This window comes from Lepisma saccharinum, chromosome 21, assembly GCF_977018435.1.
Source record: "Lepisma saccharinum chromosome 21, izLepSacc3.1, whole genome shotgun sequence".
Classification (NCBI taxonomy): domain Eukaryota; kingdom Metazoa; phylum Arthropoda; class Insecta; order Zygentoma; family Lepismatidae; genus Lepisma; species Lepisma saccharinum.
In genome coordinates this window covers 31,748,146-31,770,334 of record NC_139249.1, presented here as the reverse complement: position 1 = coordinate 31,770,334, position 22,189 = coordinate 31,748,146, and the positions used below count along the sequence as shown (strand labels likewise).

The following is a 22,189-nucleotide window of genomic DNA, read 5'->3' as shown; positions in this document are numbered from 1 at the left end:
AACGTTATCCACTACCCTACAAGCTTGCGCTCCTGAAAGCAGGTAGAAGCAGCTGACGAATGTGAAATGTAGACCAAACTCTCGTCCTACATGTAATGTGCAAAGAATACTTGTTTATAACAAAGAAAACGATGGTACTATGAATTGGCAAAAACATTGAATGGAGAATTGCACATGATGAAAATTGTTCATTCGATATTTAAGGAGGTATCCCTGCATTGAACTCGAGTGGGAAAAGAGATAAAATTAGTATGTCCTGAATTACCACAAACATAAATAGTTATTTCATTAATATTTGTCAATGCCTTTGAAGGAGTACACAATTATCGTTAAAGTATCATCATTCATGATATATGATATTCATGAACGTGGAAGTGCCCCTTTTTTTCGTTTTCGTGAATGCAAGGCACATATATATGTTAATGATTAATTGGAATGATAATTATGAAGAATGATAAATGAAAAAATTAGAACCAACTTAGAATACTCGTTTATGTAAAAATTGATCTGTAGTTTTACTAATGAGAAATTAAATGTGCACTTTATAACTATTATGTAGAATATCTTTGTTTTGCGTTGGTGTATTTAATCTTCTTTTTACCTTTAAGAATTTATTCTTATTTATTTCATTTTTATTGTAAAAAATATTTTAATCTATAAGCGAATGAACTTTCTTGTTTAATATACAAACGAAACCTTTGGTAGAGGATCAACATTGTCTCCGAGAAGATTACTATTGTTCCATAAATCTTCAACCAAGGCTCCGGGAACTGACCATTTTTCGAGGTATTTTTGTTTCTCTATGTCACTTAAAAATTACAAGTTATATATATTGTATCCGCTCCTTTTTAACAAAGTAAGCTCGAAGACAATCTGTATTCCATTTGCTTATATTGGAAACTTGGTCAAACCGGAAATTCTTTTATCGCCTTCGATAATCGAATTGTCTGATCGATTATTTTTCGTTTACCCAAGAACATCCCCCATAGGAGATTTCCGAGACCGGGTTTACGCTACTCACCCGTAGCTCCCCAATTTCTTTAGGATGGTGGGTTGCCACCGATCCTATACGCAGGCCGAAAACATAGTGACTGAACCCAGGCGGACTCGAACACATGCAGTCTCGCAGTCGGAGTCCAAAGCACAGTGCCTTAGACCGCACGGTCACGGAGGAGGTCTTCTCTTATTTTACTTTTCGCTAATCGCGATGATGAGGATGAATAATGAATTTTAAAAAAATACATAGAAGGTCACGCACAAAGAACAGGACGGGTCTTCAGCCTCTTAGGTGACGAGTTCAAGCCCTAAATATGAGGATTTAAACCTTAGACCTCAATTTCAAAATTATAAACAAAATGTCTATTTACACTAAACTTCTCATCAAGGCCAAAATAGTTTGTAACTGTGAAACTACCCCCTGAATGCGAATTGACAATATTTTTTTCATGTGAGTAACAATTAAATGTGTGGCACACAGAGATACTCTTTGCGAAATCAGTTAACTATACCCTGAACGAGCCTCTCTGGTGCAAAGCCGCGCATAGTGGAAGAGAAGGAGAGGGGGAAAGGGGGGGGATCGAGTGGACAGAGCGAAACCGTACACGTTGATGGGATGGTTGGTAACTGCTGTGGCTTTTCTCCCTCCACGCAATCCCGTTCCTCTAACTTGTTCATCGCTGCTCAGATACTTGTTTTCGTTCACCTGCTCCAGAGATAAGTGGGGCAGAGTGTAGTTCACATACATGTAGCAAGTAAACAAGCTTATCTCAGAATGAAACTTCCAGATAGTATTAAAACGTTTGCTTCAGCAATGAATGACTGATCATACATAATTCTGTTGCCAAAAATTAATGGTCTAAATTCATTTCAAGACTTGATAGTATATATTTACTAGATTCCAAGTTATAAGGAATTATTTCGTAGATGTTCATGTAACTCCACTAAAATTGCATATAAAATATCCACAAGTTTAGATATACTAATACGAAGAAAGAAATTCAGAGTTCAATTTCAAATGTATGTGTATAAAATAATTATATAAGTAAAGAGCTATATGAGAGTATTAAACTTTTTTTCTTGCAGGATAAAGTATACAATATTGAGGCGACAGAATAATTAAGATATATTGCTCCAAGGGAAACCAAGGGAGTAGTGTATTATTCAGAGTTCTTGATAGCATTGTAAGCTGTCCCAAGTTTGACCCTTAATACGAGGTGTTCTTTCTTTATAATAATAATAATAATAATAAAATTCCTTCTATTAAACAAGAACATGGTAAGATTATTTGTAATACCAGTGTACGGTGGCTACATTGTTCTGCATCAGGAATTTGCTAAAAATATATAAACAAATAAATGAATTCACACACGTTCAAAGGAATATTTTCATGTATAAGATCGTGAATTATGATACTCTAACGATAATTGTGTACTCCTTCAAAGGCATTGACAAATATTAATGAAATAACTATTTATGTTTGTGGTAATTCAGGACATACTAATTTTATCTCTTTTCCCACTCGAGTTCAATGCAGGGATACCTCCTTAAATATCGAATGAACAATTTTCATCATGTGCAATTCTCCATTCAATGTTTTTGCCAATTCATAGTACCATCGTTTTCTTTGTTATAAACAAGTATTCTTTGCACATTACATGTAGGACGAGAGTTTGATCTACATTTCACATTCGTCAGCTGCTTCTACCTGCTTTCAGGAGCGCAAGCTTGTAGGGTAGTGGATAACGTTAAGGATCGTCAACCTCACGGTCGTGAGTTCAAACCCCTCCGGTGGCAGAAAATTTTCATACGTTTTAGACATATCCCATTGTGCTCATTGTCCACGCCGTGTGAAACGGAATGATTCAGTTTGGAATTAACGATTGGGGGGAGGGGAAATAACAAAATCTCCATTTCAACGAACCGAGAAGTGGAGAAAAATTGGATAATTCTTATCAATATTAAAATTACATTCATGTTTTTAGTGGTATAATCGCAGGTAAAATCAAAGATCTTACGTGGAAGATTTTATCTTGCTCTGACCCAACCAAAAGGCATTTCGCACACATCTAATACATTCTCCAATACATTTTAAAATGTTATTGAATGTTTCATGTCGATAATTTGATCAATGTATCAATTCTTGACGCCGAGACGATATTTTCTGCAACTACATCTTCCCTCCTCTCGTCTCCAGTCTTTTCTGTTCTTCTCTTCTCCTTCTCCTTCTTCTCTCCCCTCCTTTATCTCATATCGCCCTCCCTCCATTTCTCCCCTCTTGTCTCCATCCCACTCTTCTCGAATCCTCTTATCTCCTCTCTTGTCTTATATTTCCGACTCTACTGCACTCTCCTCCTCTTCTTTTCGTTCTTCTCTTCTTCTCTCTTTCACTCTATTCTCCACTCCCCTCTTCTCGTCTCCTCCTCTCCTCTTCAAACTCCTCTTCTCTCATCCTGATTGCCTTCCTCTCTTCTCTCCTCTTTGCTCCAATTTCCTCATCTCTTCTCGCATCTTTTGCCTTTCTCCTCATTACTTCTCCTATCCACTTCTGTCCTTCATTTTCTTCCCTCCTTTGCTTTTCCTTTTGCTTTCCCTCTTCTCCTCTCTGTTGTCTCCTTCTGTTTCATCTCTCATCTTTTCCTTTGTGTAGTCTCATCAGCTATGAAATACCAGAAAATAGATTTTCTTTCTTTCAGAAAGTATTTCTCATTTGCAACAAAGTAATACTGATATTTTTTCTAGTTTTATACAATAATACTTGGATTTCTTTCTTTCGCGTATTTTATAAATATCTATTGTGCATGTGGCAACCCTGAAATTTAGCCTAACTCTACACGCAACCCAACAAATCCTTGGGTAAGTTGGGTTGCCTAGTTTAAAATGTTGTTGTCCTAAAACTTTTGAGAGCCACTGTACAAGCTGAGAATCTTGAAAAGACGGTTCTTGTAACATAGTAGCATTAATCGTTAAACAAATTATTGACGGCATTGTCTAACCAACACCACTCTGTCTAACCAACAGCTCTCTTTCTATTTGTTGAGATATAACTTTAATCATTAAGATCTGCCCATCCTTACTGGGTACAATTGAAACAAAATAAATGGATTAATATTCGCCTGGAAGACGTCGCGATGTGTTCAACAGCACCTGGATAACATTCCACATAGGTATTGCTGCGCAAGATTGCGAACAGCACGTGGTGAGTGGTTCACGTTGTACACACTTATCCAAACACGCATGTTTACTGAGGTACACTCCCATTTCACGTAGTACACCCTGGACTGAATTTTGCAGACAATTGGAACTGGATTTGTGTTAAGTCCACTTTATGCACAGATAGGCTTATCGGGACTGGACCTACAGTTTAAAGTGGGATCCGAACCATTGTGCATTGTGTTTCCTCCAGGTATTACCACGACGCCATCGGGCAGGCTCGTATATGCAGTGTATCGAGGCTCTGTCGTCTGGGCTCACAGCCAGTATAGTCCTCTCTGGGGCTTGTGTGGTCTCCTGTTCATGTGTTTGTCCTGTCATCAGTTTCATTATCACAATCACCTCATAATCGTGATTAACGAAAAGTGGCAGAAAAGCAAAGTAAAATAATAATACGATTAAACAAAGCTATACGGGCGGAGGTGAGGATACGCGTTCAGTGTTCAATTCTGTGAATGTTCGAATGTCGACCAGACCACGAGGGCACGTTTCACTTAATCATTCATTATCGTCGTAGCTACTGATCAGAAGTGACGGGAAAGTGATGTTAAATAACCAAAGCATATACAAACACGAGCGTGACGAGGTGATTGTGTGGTGGTAACGTTGTCGCCCTGTTTTCAATGGGTCCCGGGAACTGTGGATCCAGTCCCGATTAGCCTATCTGAGCATGACGTGAAGTCGAGTGAGGATGTTCAGTAAATAAAGCCAACTGCGAAAACAAATCCAAGAAAGTGACTCTTGAATGATAGGAGAACGGAATTCCCCTTAGTGTAGAAAGACATTCCATTTGTAATGTTGACATAAAAGAGACACTCCACGTATCCTATGCTAATCATTTTCGTTGCTATCACTGGCCTCTTTCCACGCGACTATCTTTGCATTGTCTGTTGTCTTCGCTGCACTCCATTACTTTCACTAAGCTACATCTGGATCTTTCAAGCCTCTGGCTCTGTAAATACACATCATTCAGCGTTCAAAGAGACGAGTAACCGGAGACAGTCAAACGAACCGCGGGTGTGTGTTGATTGGGCAGAACAATCCTTATCAGCTGTTCGTCAGTGTGTGGAAAGGCAACGTTGTCAGGGATGAGAAAAAGGTTATCACTCGATTTTCACACCACGTGACCCCCGAGTTGGCCACTCGGGAGTTCCATTTATCTTATTTTCGTAGCAGACTGTGGGGCGCCGTTTGGCATTTGTTTTCTGAATCATTGGATGAGTGTTCCTCACGAGTAGTCACCATGGCACCACCATATTTGGACGGACTGAAATTGGGTTTCTAGATGCATCAGCACTTGGGCTATTCGCATCTGTCACATACGTGAGAATTAAAAAGACAGTATCCAAATAAAAACTTCATCTTGCGGAGGTTTTTATGTATGGTTGCGTCTTTTTATACACTCCTCACAACAAGTTTGGAATGTTGTTATATCAGGCACAAAAAGTTTGGAATGTTGTTATATCAGGCACAAAAAGTTTGGAATGTTGTTATATCAGGCACAAAAAGTTTGGAATATTGTTATATCAGGCACAAAAAGTTTGGAATATTGTTATATCAGGCACAAAAAGTTTGGAATATTGTTATATTAGACATTAGGTGATAGGCACGGTGGCATATGTCGGCGAAAATCCAAGAACGTCCAATAGGCAGATATCATGTGTTGTTGCATTCCAAGGCACTGGCTGTCACCTAATGCCTAATATAACAATACTCCAAACTTTTTGTGAGGAGGGTATATATGTATCAACCATCATCTATTCCAATACATATGAATATGTGATTCGCGTATACCTTATTCTGCGTTGATAAAGAATTACCATCCATGGATAAACCTTTTCAATTAATCGCCATAGAGAAAAACTTTCCATGGAATATTAAAATATATATATATATACTTATATATAGTTTCTGGTAACCAAATGTTTCTTTAAATAGCGACAAACAAATGATTGTCAACCAGAACCAAATTATTTTATGATTACTAGATCATAATACAAGGCTCGAGATCAGTGATTAGTTGATGCACGAGAGGCCAACAAACTCCTTATATAAGATAAAGTACCCCAGTATTAAAAACAACATACATCTGTTAATTTGATTGATGGACTGGTTTGGTTTATTTTACTTCTCTTTTCTGCTACTTTTGATTAATCGCGAAGATGAGGATGAGTGATATGATGAAATTGGTGCAGGGATACTCACAAAGAACATGTCCATGCAGGAATTTGAACCAGGGACCCTGGCTTCGCAGTGCTCTGTACTAACCACTCCGCCACGCAAGTCGGTCATGCTTCTGTTAAAGGCTAGGCTGCATGGACATCCATCATACACACACATACAGGGTGATTCTAAAGGTATAGTACAAACGAAAACCACAGATACCTCCCATGAAATAGAGACGAAAGTTCCCCTTCCACTTTGCCGAGGGATGCCTCTGTGAGGAGCTAGACAACGCCGAAAACGTGTGAAAATGAACTTCACACCTCTGTACAGCCAGTACCAGTGAAGATAGAAAGGCGGAACAAACGAAGTCAAAAGGAACACCAAAGTCGCCCATCCGAAAAACACTAGGCGGCAGCTGCGCAACGCATGCGCATGGGGTTCCACAAAGGAAATAGGAGTGTCCCGCAAGACAAGTGAAGGGAAAGGGTAGCGATCGACAACGGTAGGGAGAAAAGAAGCTATGAAGCATGAAGTAACAATTGCACAGCGGGAAACAAACACCATGACTGAAGCAGTGCAGTCGAGAAAAGTAGTGCGGGGTTGCAGAACCACGGGAGGACGACGTAGGATGTAAAAACACACCGAGAATGCAAGCAAAGTGGTCCGTGACACTCGACAGGCAACAGACGCGTACATGGTTCGGGGCAGAAATGGCGGCGTTGGCGGTGCAGCGCAAGGGGAGTCCCCAAAACACAGTGGGGAGACACCGCAGCAAGAACAAAGCACGGTTCAACAAAAGAGAAAGAGGACCGGACGGGGAATGGTACCTGCCAAGGAGACAACAAATGCGGGACGAGGGATTCCCCGTAGCAGCACCGAGGGGATGTCACACAGAGGTCGTGCGCTAGCAGGACAAACACAGCAACTACGGTCACAGGAGATTGTTGCTAATGAAAGGTGCACGTACAGATAGGACCACGTACCCCGTACTATCGTTGTAACAAACGTCGTGATGGGGCCCAATCAGCCTCTTAGAAATGAAGCCGGAGGCACATCGCTGGGTGGGAGCGGGCGAAAGGCTGCTGGAGTGTCGTACGGACCCCACCACTCCGTACGGTGGACGACACTAATGGACGAGGTCGGAATGTTTCCATCCCGATCACCAGGTCCACCGTTCCCAGACCTGACGCGGCTGCTTGCTTCCGAGCGCAACCCCAGCCGAACAACTCGAGTCCCTCCTCGGCCGGAGCCTTCCGCTCCGAAACCAAGCGTGGCCTCACACCACCGCAGCCGCACACTGCCGCGTGGGTGTGAGACCGGGCCGAGCAAGGCTGGACAGATAAACTGCGTGGGACAATCGTGTAATGAAGCTACGTGGGGGTATGCACGTCTGTTCAACTGCTGGGTTACCCCACATTGGTGTACACAAACACCACACGATCGTACGTAGTGCTCCCCGTCGGCTCGAGCAAGACGGACGAAGTACGTGTTGTGGGTGAATGGGGCAAGAATGAAGGACGCTACATGTGTTCCACGATGACAAGGCCCCAGAGTACATGGCCCCACCTGACGGCAGTGGTCAGGTAGTGAAGAGCACAGGCACGGGTGGCTCAGGAACGTCAGCTGATTGTACCACAGCGCCGTGCGGACGTGTGGGCTGATTGGAAGTGCAGCGTCAGGGAGCGTGTCAGTGAAAGAGCCGGTGCGGTGGTGGTGTGCTTGACGTACGACAATTGAGTACGTTGTTTCGAAGCCGTTGTGACCAGTGTGTGTGTGTGTGTGTGTGCCACCTGTGCACTACAGTACAGTATTCCATAATTGGCACTATCCTCACCGTACCATGGAACGCTACACATTTGTAGAACTGAGGGACATGCATTTTGTCTACGGCCTTGCAGATGGCAATGGCCGAGCAGCTGCACGCCTTTATCGCGGACGGTATCCGGAGAGGCGACAACCCGACAGCAGGTTGTTTTCGAACGTGCACCGTACCCTTGGTGAATCGGGTGTGTTACGTGCAGGCCATCATGTCGGTCACCCAAGACATGTGCGCACCGCGGCGGTCGAGGAGGACGTACTTGCTCGCGTGGACGACACACCGTCCACTAGCACCCGTAGCATTGCACGTGCAGTGGGAGTATCACAGTCGACAGTGTGGCGTGTCCTTCATGATGATCTGCTGTATCCCTACCATCCACAGCGAGTCCACGCGTTGCAGGCTGGGGATTACCCACGACGGGTGGAATTCTGTCAACGACTGTTGCAGTTTTGTACCGACGATCCCCGTTTTTTGCGCCATGTGCTTTTCACGGACGAGGCAACATTCACCCGTGAGGGCATCTTCAATTGCCGAAACAGCCATGTGTGGGATTATGAAAATCCACATGCAGCAGTCGAGGTGCACCATCAGACCCAGTTTGCAGTGAATATCTGGGCAGGTATCATCGATGAACAGATTATCGGTCCATACCTGCTGATACCACGTTTAAATGGCCGCCTCTATCGCACCTTTCTTGCATCAGTCCTTCCAGAGCTGCTAGAAGATGTACCCCTCAACGTGCGACATCGTATGTGGTTTCAATTGGATGGAGCGCCTGCACATTTTGATGCCACAGTGCGAACCCTTTTGCACCGTACCTACCCACAGCGCTGGATCGGCAGAGAGAGCCCCGTCCCCTGGCCCGCCCGTTCGCCTGACCTCACACCAATGGATTTCTTCTTGTGGGGCCATGTGAAAACACTCGTCTACGAGACCCCGGTGCCTGACAAGGAAACATTGGAAGCGCGGATACTTGCAGCATCGGCCGAGGTGTGTACCATGCCAGGGATTTTTGATAGGGTTCGCCAGAATTTCCTGCGACGCTGCAATGCCTGCATTGAATGTGGTGGTCGTCAATTTGAGCAAATTTTGTAACAACGTCAGTGCGGGGTACGACTACGTACTACGTACTATTCCTATCTGTAAGTGCACCTTTGCGTGGCAATAAACCTCCTGTGCCCGTAGTTGCTGTGTTTGTCCTGCTGGCGCACGACCTGTGTGACATCCCCTCGGTGCTGCTACGGGGAATCCCTCGTCCCGCATTTGTTGTCTCCTTGACAGGTACCATTCCCCGTCCGGTCCTCTTTCTCTTTTGTTGAACCGTGCTTTGTTCTTGCTGCGGTGTCTCCCCACTGTGTTTGGGGACTCCCCACGCTGCATGTGTTTGTTTCCCGCTGTGCAATTGTTACTTCATGCTTCATTGCTTCTTTTGTCCCTACCGTTGTCGATCGCTACCCTTTCCCTTCACTTGTCTTGCGGGACACTCCTATTTCCTTTGTGGAACCCCATGCGCATGCGTTGCGCAGCTGCCGCCTAGTGTTTTTCGGATGGGCGACTTTGGTGTTCCTTTTGACTTCGTTTGTTCCGCCTTTCTATCTTCACTGGTACTGGCTGTACAGAGGTGTGAAGTTCATTTTCACACGTTTTCGGCGTTGTCTAGCTCCTCACAGAGGCATCTCTCGGCAAAGTGGAAGGGGAACTTTCGTCTCTATTTCATGGAGGTATCTGTGGTTTTCGTTTGTACTATACCTTTAGAATCACCCTGTATATATATTGTGTTTGTACTATTTCGAGACAGAGAATGATACAGCATCTGCAACCAGTTTTCGTCCTGATACCATTCCTAGGATGTAACGAGTAGCATTTTTAGAAGGCCCTAAAGTGTCAATCTCACTTCCACGTAGTACCCCTTGGGACTGCAGTGTTGCATACTAACGAGGCTCTGACTCCTGGACTCACAGCCAGTATAATCTTCAGTGGGGCTAGCGTTCTGCCCAGTCCATGTACGTTCGTGATTCTCCTTTCATCAATTTCATCTTACCGCCCTTTATCCTTATCGTCGCGACTTGCCAAAAGTGGCAGAGAAGCGACGTAAAAAACATTCCAGCTGGCTCTACTGTCACGAAAGGTGTGTACCCCAGGCCAAATACATAAATGAAATAATAACATTTGGCTACTTTTCCAAAAGGACACTCCTTGCATTCCATAAAAAGATTGCAAACTACACTGTGGGACACAAGCAGTGTGGATAAAAATCTAGATTTTTATTTTAAAAAATCATTGTTGATGATTTTTTTATTTAAATCTGATTTTTTATTCAAATTATTTTTTAAAAAAAAACGCGCTTCAAATTGCTTGAATGTTTTCTTGGCACCATTCATATAGATATGTTTTTTATAGAAATACTTTTTCCGGTAAACGGCCCTGTAAAATACTTGAACTGTTTGATTAAACAAATAAAACAGTATATGTAAATGTACATTTATATGTTACCGATACTTTATATATGAACATGGAAATGTTTGTTGATTGTGTTAATGAAAGTATAATAATTTCAGTAACTTTTCTTCCAGTGAAAACAAAACATTCTGGGTGTACTATATAATTCTAACTTAAAATACTTTTTCAGTCTTTGTAGCTGGATTTTGGATTTTTTTAATGGTAGTTTGCAAAATATCAGCTGCCATGTTTATTTACAAATTAACAATAATGACACTATTTAGTTTTTTTTACAGTTTGTATATTATTCTGCACAAAATGTTTGTTACTTTTGTCTATAAATGTAAGTGTGTTTACAGTTCACATATAACATTTCCTTTCGTATCGCTTCACCCAATCAGTACATATATTTTGTTTCCTTTCTTTTCCTTTCGTAGAGCCTAATAAACACAATTAAATGATTACGAGATAATGTACTTTCATCAAAAGTGATTCTGATATCTACAAAATCTTTATGTACATTATTCTACAAATTATTTCTTTAAAGTTACTTAAATCAGTGATTTTACATGATTATAATTTTCACCATCTGGTCGAAACTTGCAGAGGCAGGTTTAAACTTGGGATGAGTGTTCGACTTCTGGATCCGAGAGTGTAACCAACCTGACGCGAAAATTGTTTCACACCGTGGAGTAGGTCCACTTTGATTCCGCACAAACTATTCTTTGTAATGATTGACAACGCATTGCTGAAAACTGTGGTACTGTGGGGAAAATGTGGAGTTTTTCTAATCCTTTCCAGGATGCAAACAATATTTATTTTCCTCTAACAATGGTCTGTTGTCCTGGTGCGAAAAGACACGCTTTCTGCCTCATGCCTAAAAGAACTTTTTCATTATCACCATGCATGAAATCAACTCCACCCTGCATGGGCGTGTATGTAATATGCATGTGTGTGAAAGAATGAAAAATCAAGTTTATTCGTCAGATTATGGAGGCTGATAAAAACGTATTCGATGGCGGATGCAAGCCTTTGGGAGCCTCTCCGATGGTGGTGGTAGTGCTGCCGCACGGGTTCGATCCCCAATGACGACACATTGCACAGTGGTTCGGATCCCACTTTAAACTGTAGCTTCAGTCTCGATTAGTCTATCCTGTGTTACTACAGCCATATATAAAAAAGTACATACCCGGTAGTTCAATGAATTCAAAATTATTACGTTCTGTTACAACATATATTAGTGTTTCCCCATTTTCTGTTGCCGTATACTTAGGATATTTTACATTGCCATATACTTGCTTTCAAATACATATGCAAGTACTTCAATCAGATATAACTGTAAAGTTCATATAGTATCTCTTTCTAGTAAACCGGAAAACTCCGTTACTTTTTTCGTTACGAGACTATATGGCTCAGAGCCATTTAAAATGTACAAGCAAGAGGGAGATACGTGCACTTGCGTTAACCATTTGCAATGTTAAGGTTTCCATTCGTCTTGCAAAAACAAATTCCTTGGCTTTCTAGTTTTATCAAATTTGAGCTCAAAATATCTAAAACCCACATTCACTGCAAGTATAACTTCCTTATTTAATTGGAAACTTTGAATGGTTATAATACAAAAGACACACAGAAGAAAGTTGGTTTAGAGTAACAAACAAATATAGTGTCTGGTAACCAAATATCTGTTTAAATAGTCGACAAACAAACGATTGTTCACAAGAACCAAATGTTTTTAGTGATCGTGTACATTTGTTTACCTACCAAAAAATCTGGTCAAAATTATCAAATTTAGTACAAGCCACGATTTTTTCTTTTTTGTCTATGGTTATCAAAAAGTTTAATCAAACGTGTTTTGTTAATTGCAACAAATAAGTGTTTCTGTGCACATTCCCAAATAGTAACTACATTTAGCATCCGCAGTGGCAGGGATTTTCCTCGGAAAATGTCCCTACAAAATCAGCTCTGCAACTTAATCAGCCTCTAATCAAAGAGTAGCGAGGTGAACGTGGTGCTGATCACACCTCCAATATGGACGAAATCGGGAGTGTGTGAGGGCCTTAGATTTCTTATAAATTGTACATTTTGCAATTCTAAACGGATCATTCTCTAACATCCTCACAAAGCACCCACAATCACATTGCAAGTAGTACAAAATGAAACCCTTAATAAAAAAGCAATAAACAAAATGGTTCTTTATGAACTTGTGAGAGCTCTCTTATGATAACCTGATGGAAACAATAAGCTGCGAAAAGATGACTATCTCACACACATTTCGTACTTTGTGCTTCTTATGACAGTTACAAGTGAGGAACTTAGAGCAGAACATGCAATACCGTGACTTATAACTTTCAACAGGAAGTGCAGTTCTTGAATAACGTAAGACGATAACATCAAGAAATATCATTGCATATGACAGCATTTTACATCCTTACCTTTGCAAACCTATATCCAAGCCAGGATTTAGGGTTGGGGGAGGCTACAGCTCTGGGTCTCCAATGAGGGGGAAAATGGGTGAACGCGTTCAATTTCCATATGAAATAAAACGAGAGCAGGTTCTCAGTAAAGAGTATATGTGTTCCACAGTTTATAAGGTAAGACTGGAGGATGTTCACCAAGGATTTTTAAAGGTCCTGCAACCCATACATTTTAATGGGTTATATTGGGTTCCGTAACCGTACCTAGACCTTTTTCCTTGCACAATTTCAATTCGGTCCAAGTTCCGTATTGTTTCATTTCAGTACCGAGCTTGGATCGTATTTAAATTGATCTGGAAAAAAAGATTTCAGAACAGAATTGTAATACTTTAAAGATAAAAGGGTTCTTTACAGACGCTTTCTGACTTTCTCCCCTGGACAGGGAGAAATTTATTTGCAATTCCTGGACCTATAACAACCCTGTGTTCAACTTCATGCAGGTGGGGAAATTCTGATGCGGTAACTAGCTAAATTTATAGATGTTTCATGTGTCACAATGTAACAAAGTTCACAACAAACACGAGGAAGGTTGGAATTTTCAAATATATAGTAATTTGACAGTACATTAGGGGGGCCATAGCGCCATTAGAACGCACATGTACCTTGGATATATGTTGACATGTATACGCACGTATGTATAATGCAAGGTAATCAAAACAGTTGATATTTCCAATGAAAAGTTAACAAGGTTAGGAAGAGTGCGAGGAAGGAACAACATAATCAGACAATGTTCTCTTGGAGCATATGTTCCGATATGCCGGAGTAAGTGGTGCGTTCATACGAAAACTGAGAACATGCCACTATCGTTAAGAGTTCGGTCTTCATGAGAACCGAATCATTTTCAATACAATCCACTGTATAAGTAACATTGAACAACCGAAAGAGTTATTTGTTATGCAGTGCAAATAAAAGCCTCTAATATATATCAAGTAAACACAAGATAACTGGTCTTCTGGTTTAATTTCTTCATCAAATTTCATACATTCACTGAAGTAGCAATTTTTAAAATAACTTCTATTATGGAGAATCAGGTCACAGAACAAGTTATTTGTAGCACATGTGACCAGAAGTAAAGCATTTAGTTGATTATTTTACTGTAACTAATACTGAAATCATGTATCTAAAGTAAATTCAATACAATCCTGCTTTTCTCAGCTGTTTTTTCTTTTACGACTTCTAATGAAGAAAAAGAAAGAAAATTTGTACCGGATTTTCCACCAACACAACTAAAACTGAGTGCCAATATCATATTTTACACAAACGAAAAGAGTAGGGCACGAATACAACGCGGGGAAATTTGCTACACAGATATGAAACACTTCCACTCACCGCAACAGATTTGCCCACAGCCAGTTGCTGACCAGTAGCAATGCTCCTCCCACAACTGCAACATGCGCGCAAGCATTCAAAATGGGATATCTGTGCACATCCATCATACTCTCCTGACTTGGCACTAATCTACTCAATTCGCTCTCCACCTCTTGTAATTTGTTTGGGCGTTAGTTATAAATTAATATTATGACAGAACTATAGATGACGTTCATTATATCCGAATTTGTGCACAAAAAATGTTCCAAGTCTTCGATGAATAGAAGAAAATGACGGATCCGCCATTTTCAAGCTGTCATTCGTATTCTTCCGAGCGTGATGATCGTGCAGCAGACATCAGGCAGCAGGACAAGAACACCCCAACGATCTGCACAAGAGCCAAGCCAAAACCTAACGCACTGGACACCGTGGTCGAGAACGCCATTAGATGCTGCATTTGGTTCAAGCAGCCCGCCTTGTAAGCCATCTCCTCCACACAATAATCAGATCCTGAAGCGCCTCTGCAGCAAGACGGAGGAATGGAGTGCGAGACGTGGGACCAGTCCGAAGGTCCGTTGAGACCACAGCAGCCCAGGTTGCTCTGGAAGGCATCCCAGTTCTTCTTGTCCCTCTCGTTCTTGTAGTATTCGGCGAACGATGACCTCATCTCGTCCTCGAAGAAGGATGTGAAGTAGGTCAGCAACATGAACACCATGATCCCCACGGCAAGTCCCAGGAGGAACAGGGAGAAGAGCAAGGATATGTAGATTCTGAGAAGGCACCTGTTCTCGGAGATGGCACCCCAGCACCCGATGAAGGCGATGAGGAACACCACGGCCCCGACTATGATGGTGCCGGTCGGTGGCAATGTCACTTTGTCCTCGAGGAAGATGAAGTTGTCTCGAACCTTGTGGTAGGCGACGACTCCGAGTGCCGTGAGGGTGATGCCGACCAGTCCGAAGAACAGGTTGAAGGCAAAGAGGGCGCACTTCACGCAGGTCACTCCGCAACCGACCATGGTGGCTATCACAGTGCGGCAGCCTCTGAGGATCTGCCCACCCAACCGTCATCAAATACAAACAATTGAGGGACGCAAGGGTGGCTAAACCTAGCATTTCCTGCCTGGTTCCATGTAACTGATATTTCAAGGTTGCGAACTGGCCGATTTTGCTCTGCCTCGATTCAGTGTTTCCACGCTCTGGTACTGTATTTCCCCATACCATGTAGAATTTAACCAAATCCCATTTTCCCACTTCGATAGAACACAATTCCCAACATCTGGCTGATTTTCCCTGTAAGCAGATCTCTGGATTGTTTATTTAACATGATATTTCTATTCGAGTCCAAAGTACATTGCATTATACATACTTCTTAATTTACGTCGCTTTTCTACCACGTTTGTCTAATGGCGTAGATGAGGATAAATGATGCGGTAATGGTAACGCTGTCGCATTTTAATGAGTGGCTCCCAGGTATAAAAGACATCCCCGAGTAGTTCGATCCCCGATGGAGGAGGTGGTTCGGATCCCGGTTTAAACTGTAGGTCCGGTTCCACTTTGAGGGTGAATAGTGATTCTATGATATTGAGGAAGAGACACAAACACCAATGGTTAAGCCAGGAAGGACTCGAACCTGTAATCTAGGTCCCGAGTTGGGCACAGAACGCGATCGGCTCCAAAATTCAATATGGAATGTGTTTTGAGAACACCAAACAACAAAAGTAATAGAAAGCGAACTACCCATCGCCATTTTCGTTCGCTTTGTTTTTCCACAGTGTGAAGTTCATGAAATAAAAAAGTTAATGAGCAGAAGAAATCACTGGCTTCGCATCAACAGAAATCTGCTTATAACACAAGAGTGTAGAATAAAAAAAAGGAATGAAAACGGTGTTAGACACTTCGCCTGCAATTACCTTTGCCGTTTGCTGTACTAGAAATAGTGTCAATCATTTTGTTGAATAACAAAAGTATGATAAGATCAATGATAAAATTGGTCAGTCCCCGTAACAAATTAAAAATATTATTTATTACACCAGCAGTTCAGTGAAAACTGACAACTGGTAAAGAGCAACTACAATTTAATTCAAACTTAATTAAAAAAAAGTATAAATATACACTACGAAAGAATAATTTCTAATCTCAATTATGTAGATAGATTAAAAAGAGAATACAGAAAAGTTTCTTCTTGTTTGTCTTACATGTAGAATTGAGACTTTTAGGGTATTGTTACAAATTAAACGGTATAGCTTTAAAAGCGTTAGAAATTAAAAGACAAAGTGTTATTAAGATGTGAAATATTTTAAACGTGTTGGTTATGATCAATTTTTCGATGATTGAATACCAACATCTAATGCCAGGAAGCCAGAAACTATACACACACCTGTAATAAGTGTAACGACAGTTATTGGCACTTGATATACTTACTTCATGCGCGGGTGTAAAAAGCAATGCGTATGTAATTTCCAAGAGCCAACATAAAAATATTTATATAAGGTTACATAGTAACTAATTTCAGCATTTCTTTTTTTGTTACTTTGTTAATGACGGGATTTGAATAAGCTTTCTAGAAGTTGCGTTCAGCTTTTGAAATTAGTAATTACATAGAAATGTAATGATTTACAAGCTTGCTGAAACATATTCAGATTTCTCCGTACCGGAGTGATCAGCGTAACTGAGGTCTGTCTGTCCCATCATCTATTTTATCAGTCCATCGTCCTCTTCGCGATTAACCCAAGAGGTAGAAATGTGACGTAAAATAACCGTGATAGATAGAAAGAAAAAAATCTCTGTATAAACGACTTTCCAGAAAAAAAATCCTTCTCTTGGAGCATATTCTAAACTGAATTTCCTTACGAAGGAGGGATATTTCCCTTCATAGGAGCAACACTGCCTGAACTGCAAAATTTTCGTTCCGACCAGGGTGAAAAGGGAAAATAACGCCCATGATATCATCTGGGTCCCTGACATATGCACGACTCTGCACGTGTTCACAGCGACGGGAAGGGGGAGGCATATGTGCGTGAGAAAGATGCCGGGACAGAGGACAAAAAAAAAAGTTACATTTGAGGACGAGGGTTCGCCATCCAAATCACAGTCCTCAGGGTTTGATGCACTCTCACGCGATGCGCTTCCCCCTGGACGGCCCGTGAGCACCGATCGCCATCCGATCATGAAGCGACTGGCAATGACGGTCTTCTGGCAAAATCTTCCGACGGACACTGGAATACAATGCAAATTATCACACAATGACACAGTGACTAATGGTAACCACAGAAGAACCGGCAGCCGCAATTGGAAACAAGGAACTTGGAAGGGAAATCCCACGCTATTGATATCCTTAGTCATTAACGCATCCTGCTTGAAAAAAAAATTACAACTGTTACTTTCCTTGCTTGCTTTACATTGAGGCAAAACATTGTGTTCTATTTATGTTTCTTTTAACCAAACTGTTGATATTTTCAGGTCACTTTAACATATTTTAAAACTCCTCTTCATTCTACTATATAACGGTTATTCCAGAGGATGGTCACTTCTCACCCATCTTAACCCTCGTTTACCCTTACCCAAGACGAGAGGGATGGTGGGGTATGCCAGGTCCACCACCTTCTGTTCGAACATTATTATTATTAAAAAATAAAAAAATACATTGATCCATGTTTCTATATTATCTTCATAAAATCATAAAGGTAGCACATAGGAGAAAAAATTCACAAGCCGCCCCCCGCCACATGCGTGTTCCGACATGACCAGAATGAATGGTCTTTGTTCTTCTATTTATTACGGTATTTTTTAATTATTACAATTACTATATAACCACACCTTTAGATAGGATGTGGGAGGAAGACTTGGCAGTCGGGAGATAGGTCAAGGCCCTTCCAGGGCTGTAGACCCACGGTTATGTTACCATATAACTGCACCTAGGTATATAAACAATAAAAGAAGCAGTAAAGGATAAAAAAAAATGTTTCTGGCATTCACGCAAGTGACAGTAAATAATTGGTTCTTGTGTTTTATTAATAGTCGTATTTTTTTGAAACTATTATATAACTGTACCTATGTAAACAACAAAGGAAGCAGTGATTCAATATTAAAATTGTTTCTTGAATTTTAGCGATAAAATGTGTGGGCCCTCAAGTGTAGGACACGGGTAAAGTAGGGTTAAAACAGATTTTAAGTATACATTTAATAATGTTTTCGATCCCGTTATGTAAATGGTCAACAGAGAAACAGGATAGAGTCAGCTTTGGAAAGTTACTTTGAGAGGCCAGTGTTTGATCAAGTACGGCTTTGCACTAATTACAATAGTAAGATAATTTAGATAATGTACAACAGGATATAATTATACTCCATGGGAATTTAGATGTGTATGCAACCAACTTTGAATGTTATTAAGTTTACTATGCATTTGAGTTATTTAAGACGCACGACTCTTAAAATTACACGACACTGAGAATGGATAAACTGGTCAATTAAACGAGAGAACGTGGCTGTTTTCCGTCAGTTTACAGTTCAATTACTTAAAATTATAACGGAGATCAACTGAGCAAAAAGAGCTGAGGAGATCCAGTCGAAAGGGCCTCTGACTCTACCAATCCCGCTGCTCAACCATCCACGAATCCATGAGTAGCTAGCTGGAGCAGGGTGGCCACTCTAGAAACACGAGAAAATTCAAGTACAATTCCCGGTTTTCAAGGCTAAATTTTAAAAAAAATACAAGCACATGTTTTCTCTACTTCAACGTTACATATTACGTATTCAATATATTAAAAATATAAAGGTTCTCTGTGATTCAAATATATCCAAAAATTATAATTAAATTAAATGGTATATATATTTAAAATATTTAATTTAACGTGCGGTGTTTACATATGGCATTTCAAATACTCGGACTCGAAATCTACAAACACAAGTCACAAATGTTACAGGATATACTCATGTACTAAAAATTGTTAACTGCATAAGAATTTCAAACACAAATTGACTTAATCAACTTCGAGATTCGTATCTTGCAGTAATGTTCCTCTGTCAGACGGATTGTTCTGCAAAGGACATTAACAAAGTAAAAGGATGGAAAGAATTTTGTTTTATTTCTTTTCTATACTTGATAAAAATAAAAGTTAAACTCAGAACATTTATAAATATACGTACAAATTCAATGACGTTTGGATTAATAAAAGTCGCAATTTTTCACGTCCACGGAGAAAAATCCACGCAGAATTCCCGGAATTCAAGGAGTTCCCGGTGAGTAGCCACCCGTGGAGAAGGATTGGGGAGGGGGAGTACGAAGGTAAACGTGCAACGTAAAGCTGTAAAGGTATCCCTTTGTGGAAGAATAAACTATTACTTTTAAAAAGTAATAACTCAAAATTTGGCAGTCTGCGTGGATTTGGGATCGTCAAATTGTTTATATCGTGTTTAGTTGTTTTTACCTTCCCGCCCAAAATGTTAAAAAGAGTAAACATGACAGACAACTCTTCTCTTGCCAATGAACTCCGTGTCACAAAAGGAAGGCTTGGGAGGCTTCGCTCTGAAATCTGTGATTCGGAACATCGCCAGCCTTCCGCCACCCACTACACCGTTCTTGTTGTGACCTCCACCCACCCAATGGAGCCTTAATTCACCACACAATGGACCTCGTTTCGTCTTTCTTCGGCTTAATAGCCTCCGGCCACCGAGGCCGGCGGAAAGACCATCTCGGCTGCGAAGGTTTCAAAATTCAACAATACAACAAACCCAGGACTACAAAAAAAACAATGGAATATCTACGATACGTCAAATCTAGTGCAAACCCGGCACTGTACAAATATTACTACTATTTGTTTCAGATGAATTCAAAGGATATTGTCAAAAAATCTAAATATATGCATATGGAAGTGTTCGAACCTTGACCTCCTATGACTCACACTTACATATTGGGAAAAAGAAAAGAAAAATGGCACACATATAGTTACGATGATATACACATGAGATTGCCAACGGGCCTCCCCGATCATCTTAGCTTATACAATCGCCTTGTAATCAAGGGCTCCCTGGTTCGATCACAGATGGAGACACGTATTTCCTTACAGGAAAAATTATACAATGAAAGAGAGCAGTAAGAAAAAAAGGTAACGCTGTTTCCTGCACAGTACTTTGTAATACCTTGTCCTGAGTTAGGTGGTAGAGCAGACCTAGGGTGAACCTCGCTCAGCAGAAAATAGAGGCTAATCTAAGTACAAAATTCATTGCATTTTCCTTCCCTTATCAATACACAATTACTAATACTGATCGACCACAATTAATGAGGATACTCAGTGGCTGCTACGTTTACGTTTCCATAAAGATTGTATAGCTTACTTGTCAAACATGAAAAATTGTATGTTCCAATACGCTGTTGAACTACTGAGGCAGGCCAAGGGGTTACCTTCTAATCAAGAGTTCCCTTCCCGTTGGAATACATTTTAATGGTTTCGATTAGGGGTGAGCCGATACCCACACTGATACAGATATTCTCGCAGATACCGATGTTTGAAAATTGTAATAATTAAAAGTTGTACAAAATACTGATTTAAAAAATGTGCCAGTATTGCATTCCATTTATAAAATTCAATTTATCAGTTTTGCTTCAAAATACGCAAGAATTTCATCAGAATATTAAAATACATCTTGTGTAATCGTAAAATACAGTTTTTCCATACAATACTGGTGCAAAATAAATGGAAATTCGAAATTTGCATAATTTCAAGCATAATTAGACTCCACCAAAGTATCACGCTACATTTTGCGAACCCAGTGAAGACCAAAATGCCGGAAAAGTATAGACCATAATCAGTTTCGATTGTAATTATCAAATTAAGGATCAATTAGCCTTGTCAAAACATTTCTGCTTCGTCACTCCTACTTGCGGGGTGTGAAGGATAACCTTTTGGTCAACCTCACTTGCACGTAGTACACCCCGCGCTACGACGCTAAGGGGCCCTGGGTTCGAATCCCGTCGTGGGCACGGGTGCTTGTGAGTGTCCATTCATCAATTTCATCATGCCATCACTCATCCCCATCTTCGCAAATTAGCCAAAAGTGGCACAAAAAGCGTCAATACACGCCGATAAGGGCTTGTTGCTGTTTCAACGATGCTCTGGCGCCTGAATTCACGGCGAGGATAATCAACCCCTTGTGGGGTCGTGTTGTCCTGTGTGCTGTGCTGATTACCCCTTTACAACCTCGATTTTTATCCTAGGTCAGGAGATGTTAGTCCTCAGAGATAAGACTAGTTTTAGCGGTTAAGTAACAAATGAATAAATTCGTTTTCAAAATTGAGTGAGAAAATGATTAAGACATATATTATTTTCTTCTTAGGGGTCTGCCCTCAATTTTGTTTTATCGTATAATTTCTATACAATATTATAAAAGGTAATTACTCTCGATTCTTAACTATCAGAATCACAGCCAGGAAGCAGTCGCTAGGAACTCCAAGTATTGCTGAGTAAAGGTGTTACATCAATCTTAGTAGGGCACCAGGTAACAAACAACTTCGAGGAAATAAATAAGTGCACCGGCCTGGTATTTACGACAGCAATCCTTGGAGGATGTGTATTCTGATAGAACGATACGTTATAATTATAGGCTTTATACGGAGCGTGGTGTTGGTCGCCTCCAAAATGCCGAGATCGAGAAGGTGTGGGGCCCTTCCCCTACATACTCTAAATGTGCCTTCATGGCACGGTGTTATATGCACGAGAAACTTTTAACTAATTCTCGCATTGCGTGACGGGGAAAAATAGCCTATGTGCTGATGT

At 40.9% G+C, this 22,189-nt stretch overlaps 2 protein-coding genes across 4 annotated transcripts in view; both read right to left on the bottom strand.

The window, feature by feature from the left end:
* Positions 1-22,189, bottom strand: part of Lasp (LIM and SH3 domain protein Lasp) — a 115,669-nt gene that overhangs the window by 51,971 nt on the left and 41,509 nt on the right. The window lies entirely within an intron of this gene.
* Positions 14,099-15,433, bottom strand: LOC146004517 (CD63 antigen-like). The gene has a single exon (XM_083143394.1). It carries the CDS (start codon positions 15,431-15,433, stop codon positions 14,732-14,734), a length of 702 nt encoding a protein of 233 aa, XP_082999520.1. The 3' UTR covers positions 14,099-14,731.

Excerpts from the sequence above, each read along its gene's own strand:
- LOC146004517 (XM_083143394.1), bottom strand. The coding sequence starts at position 15,433 with ATGGTCGGTTGCGGAGTGACCTGCGTGAAGTGCGCCCTCTTTGCCTTC.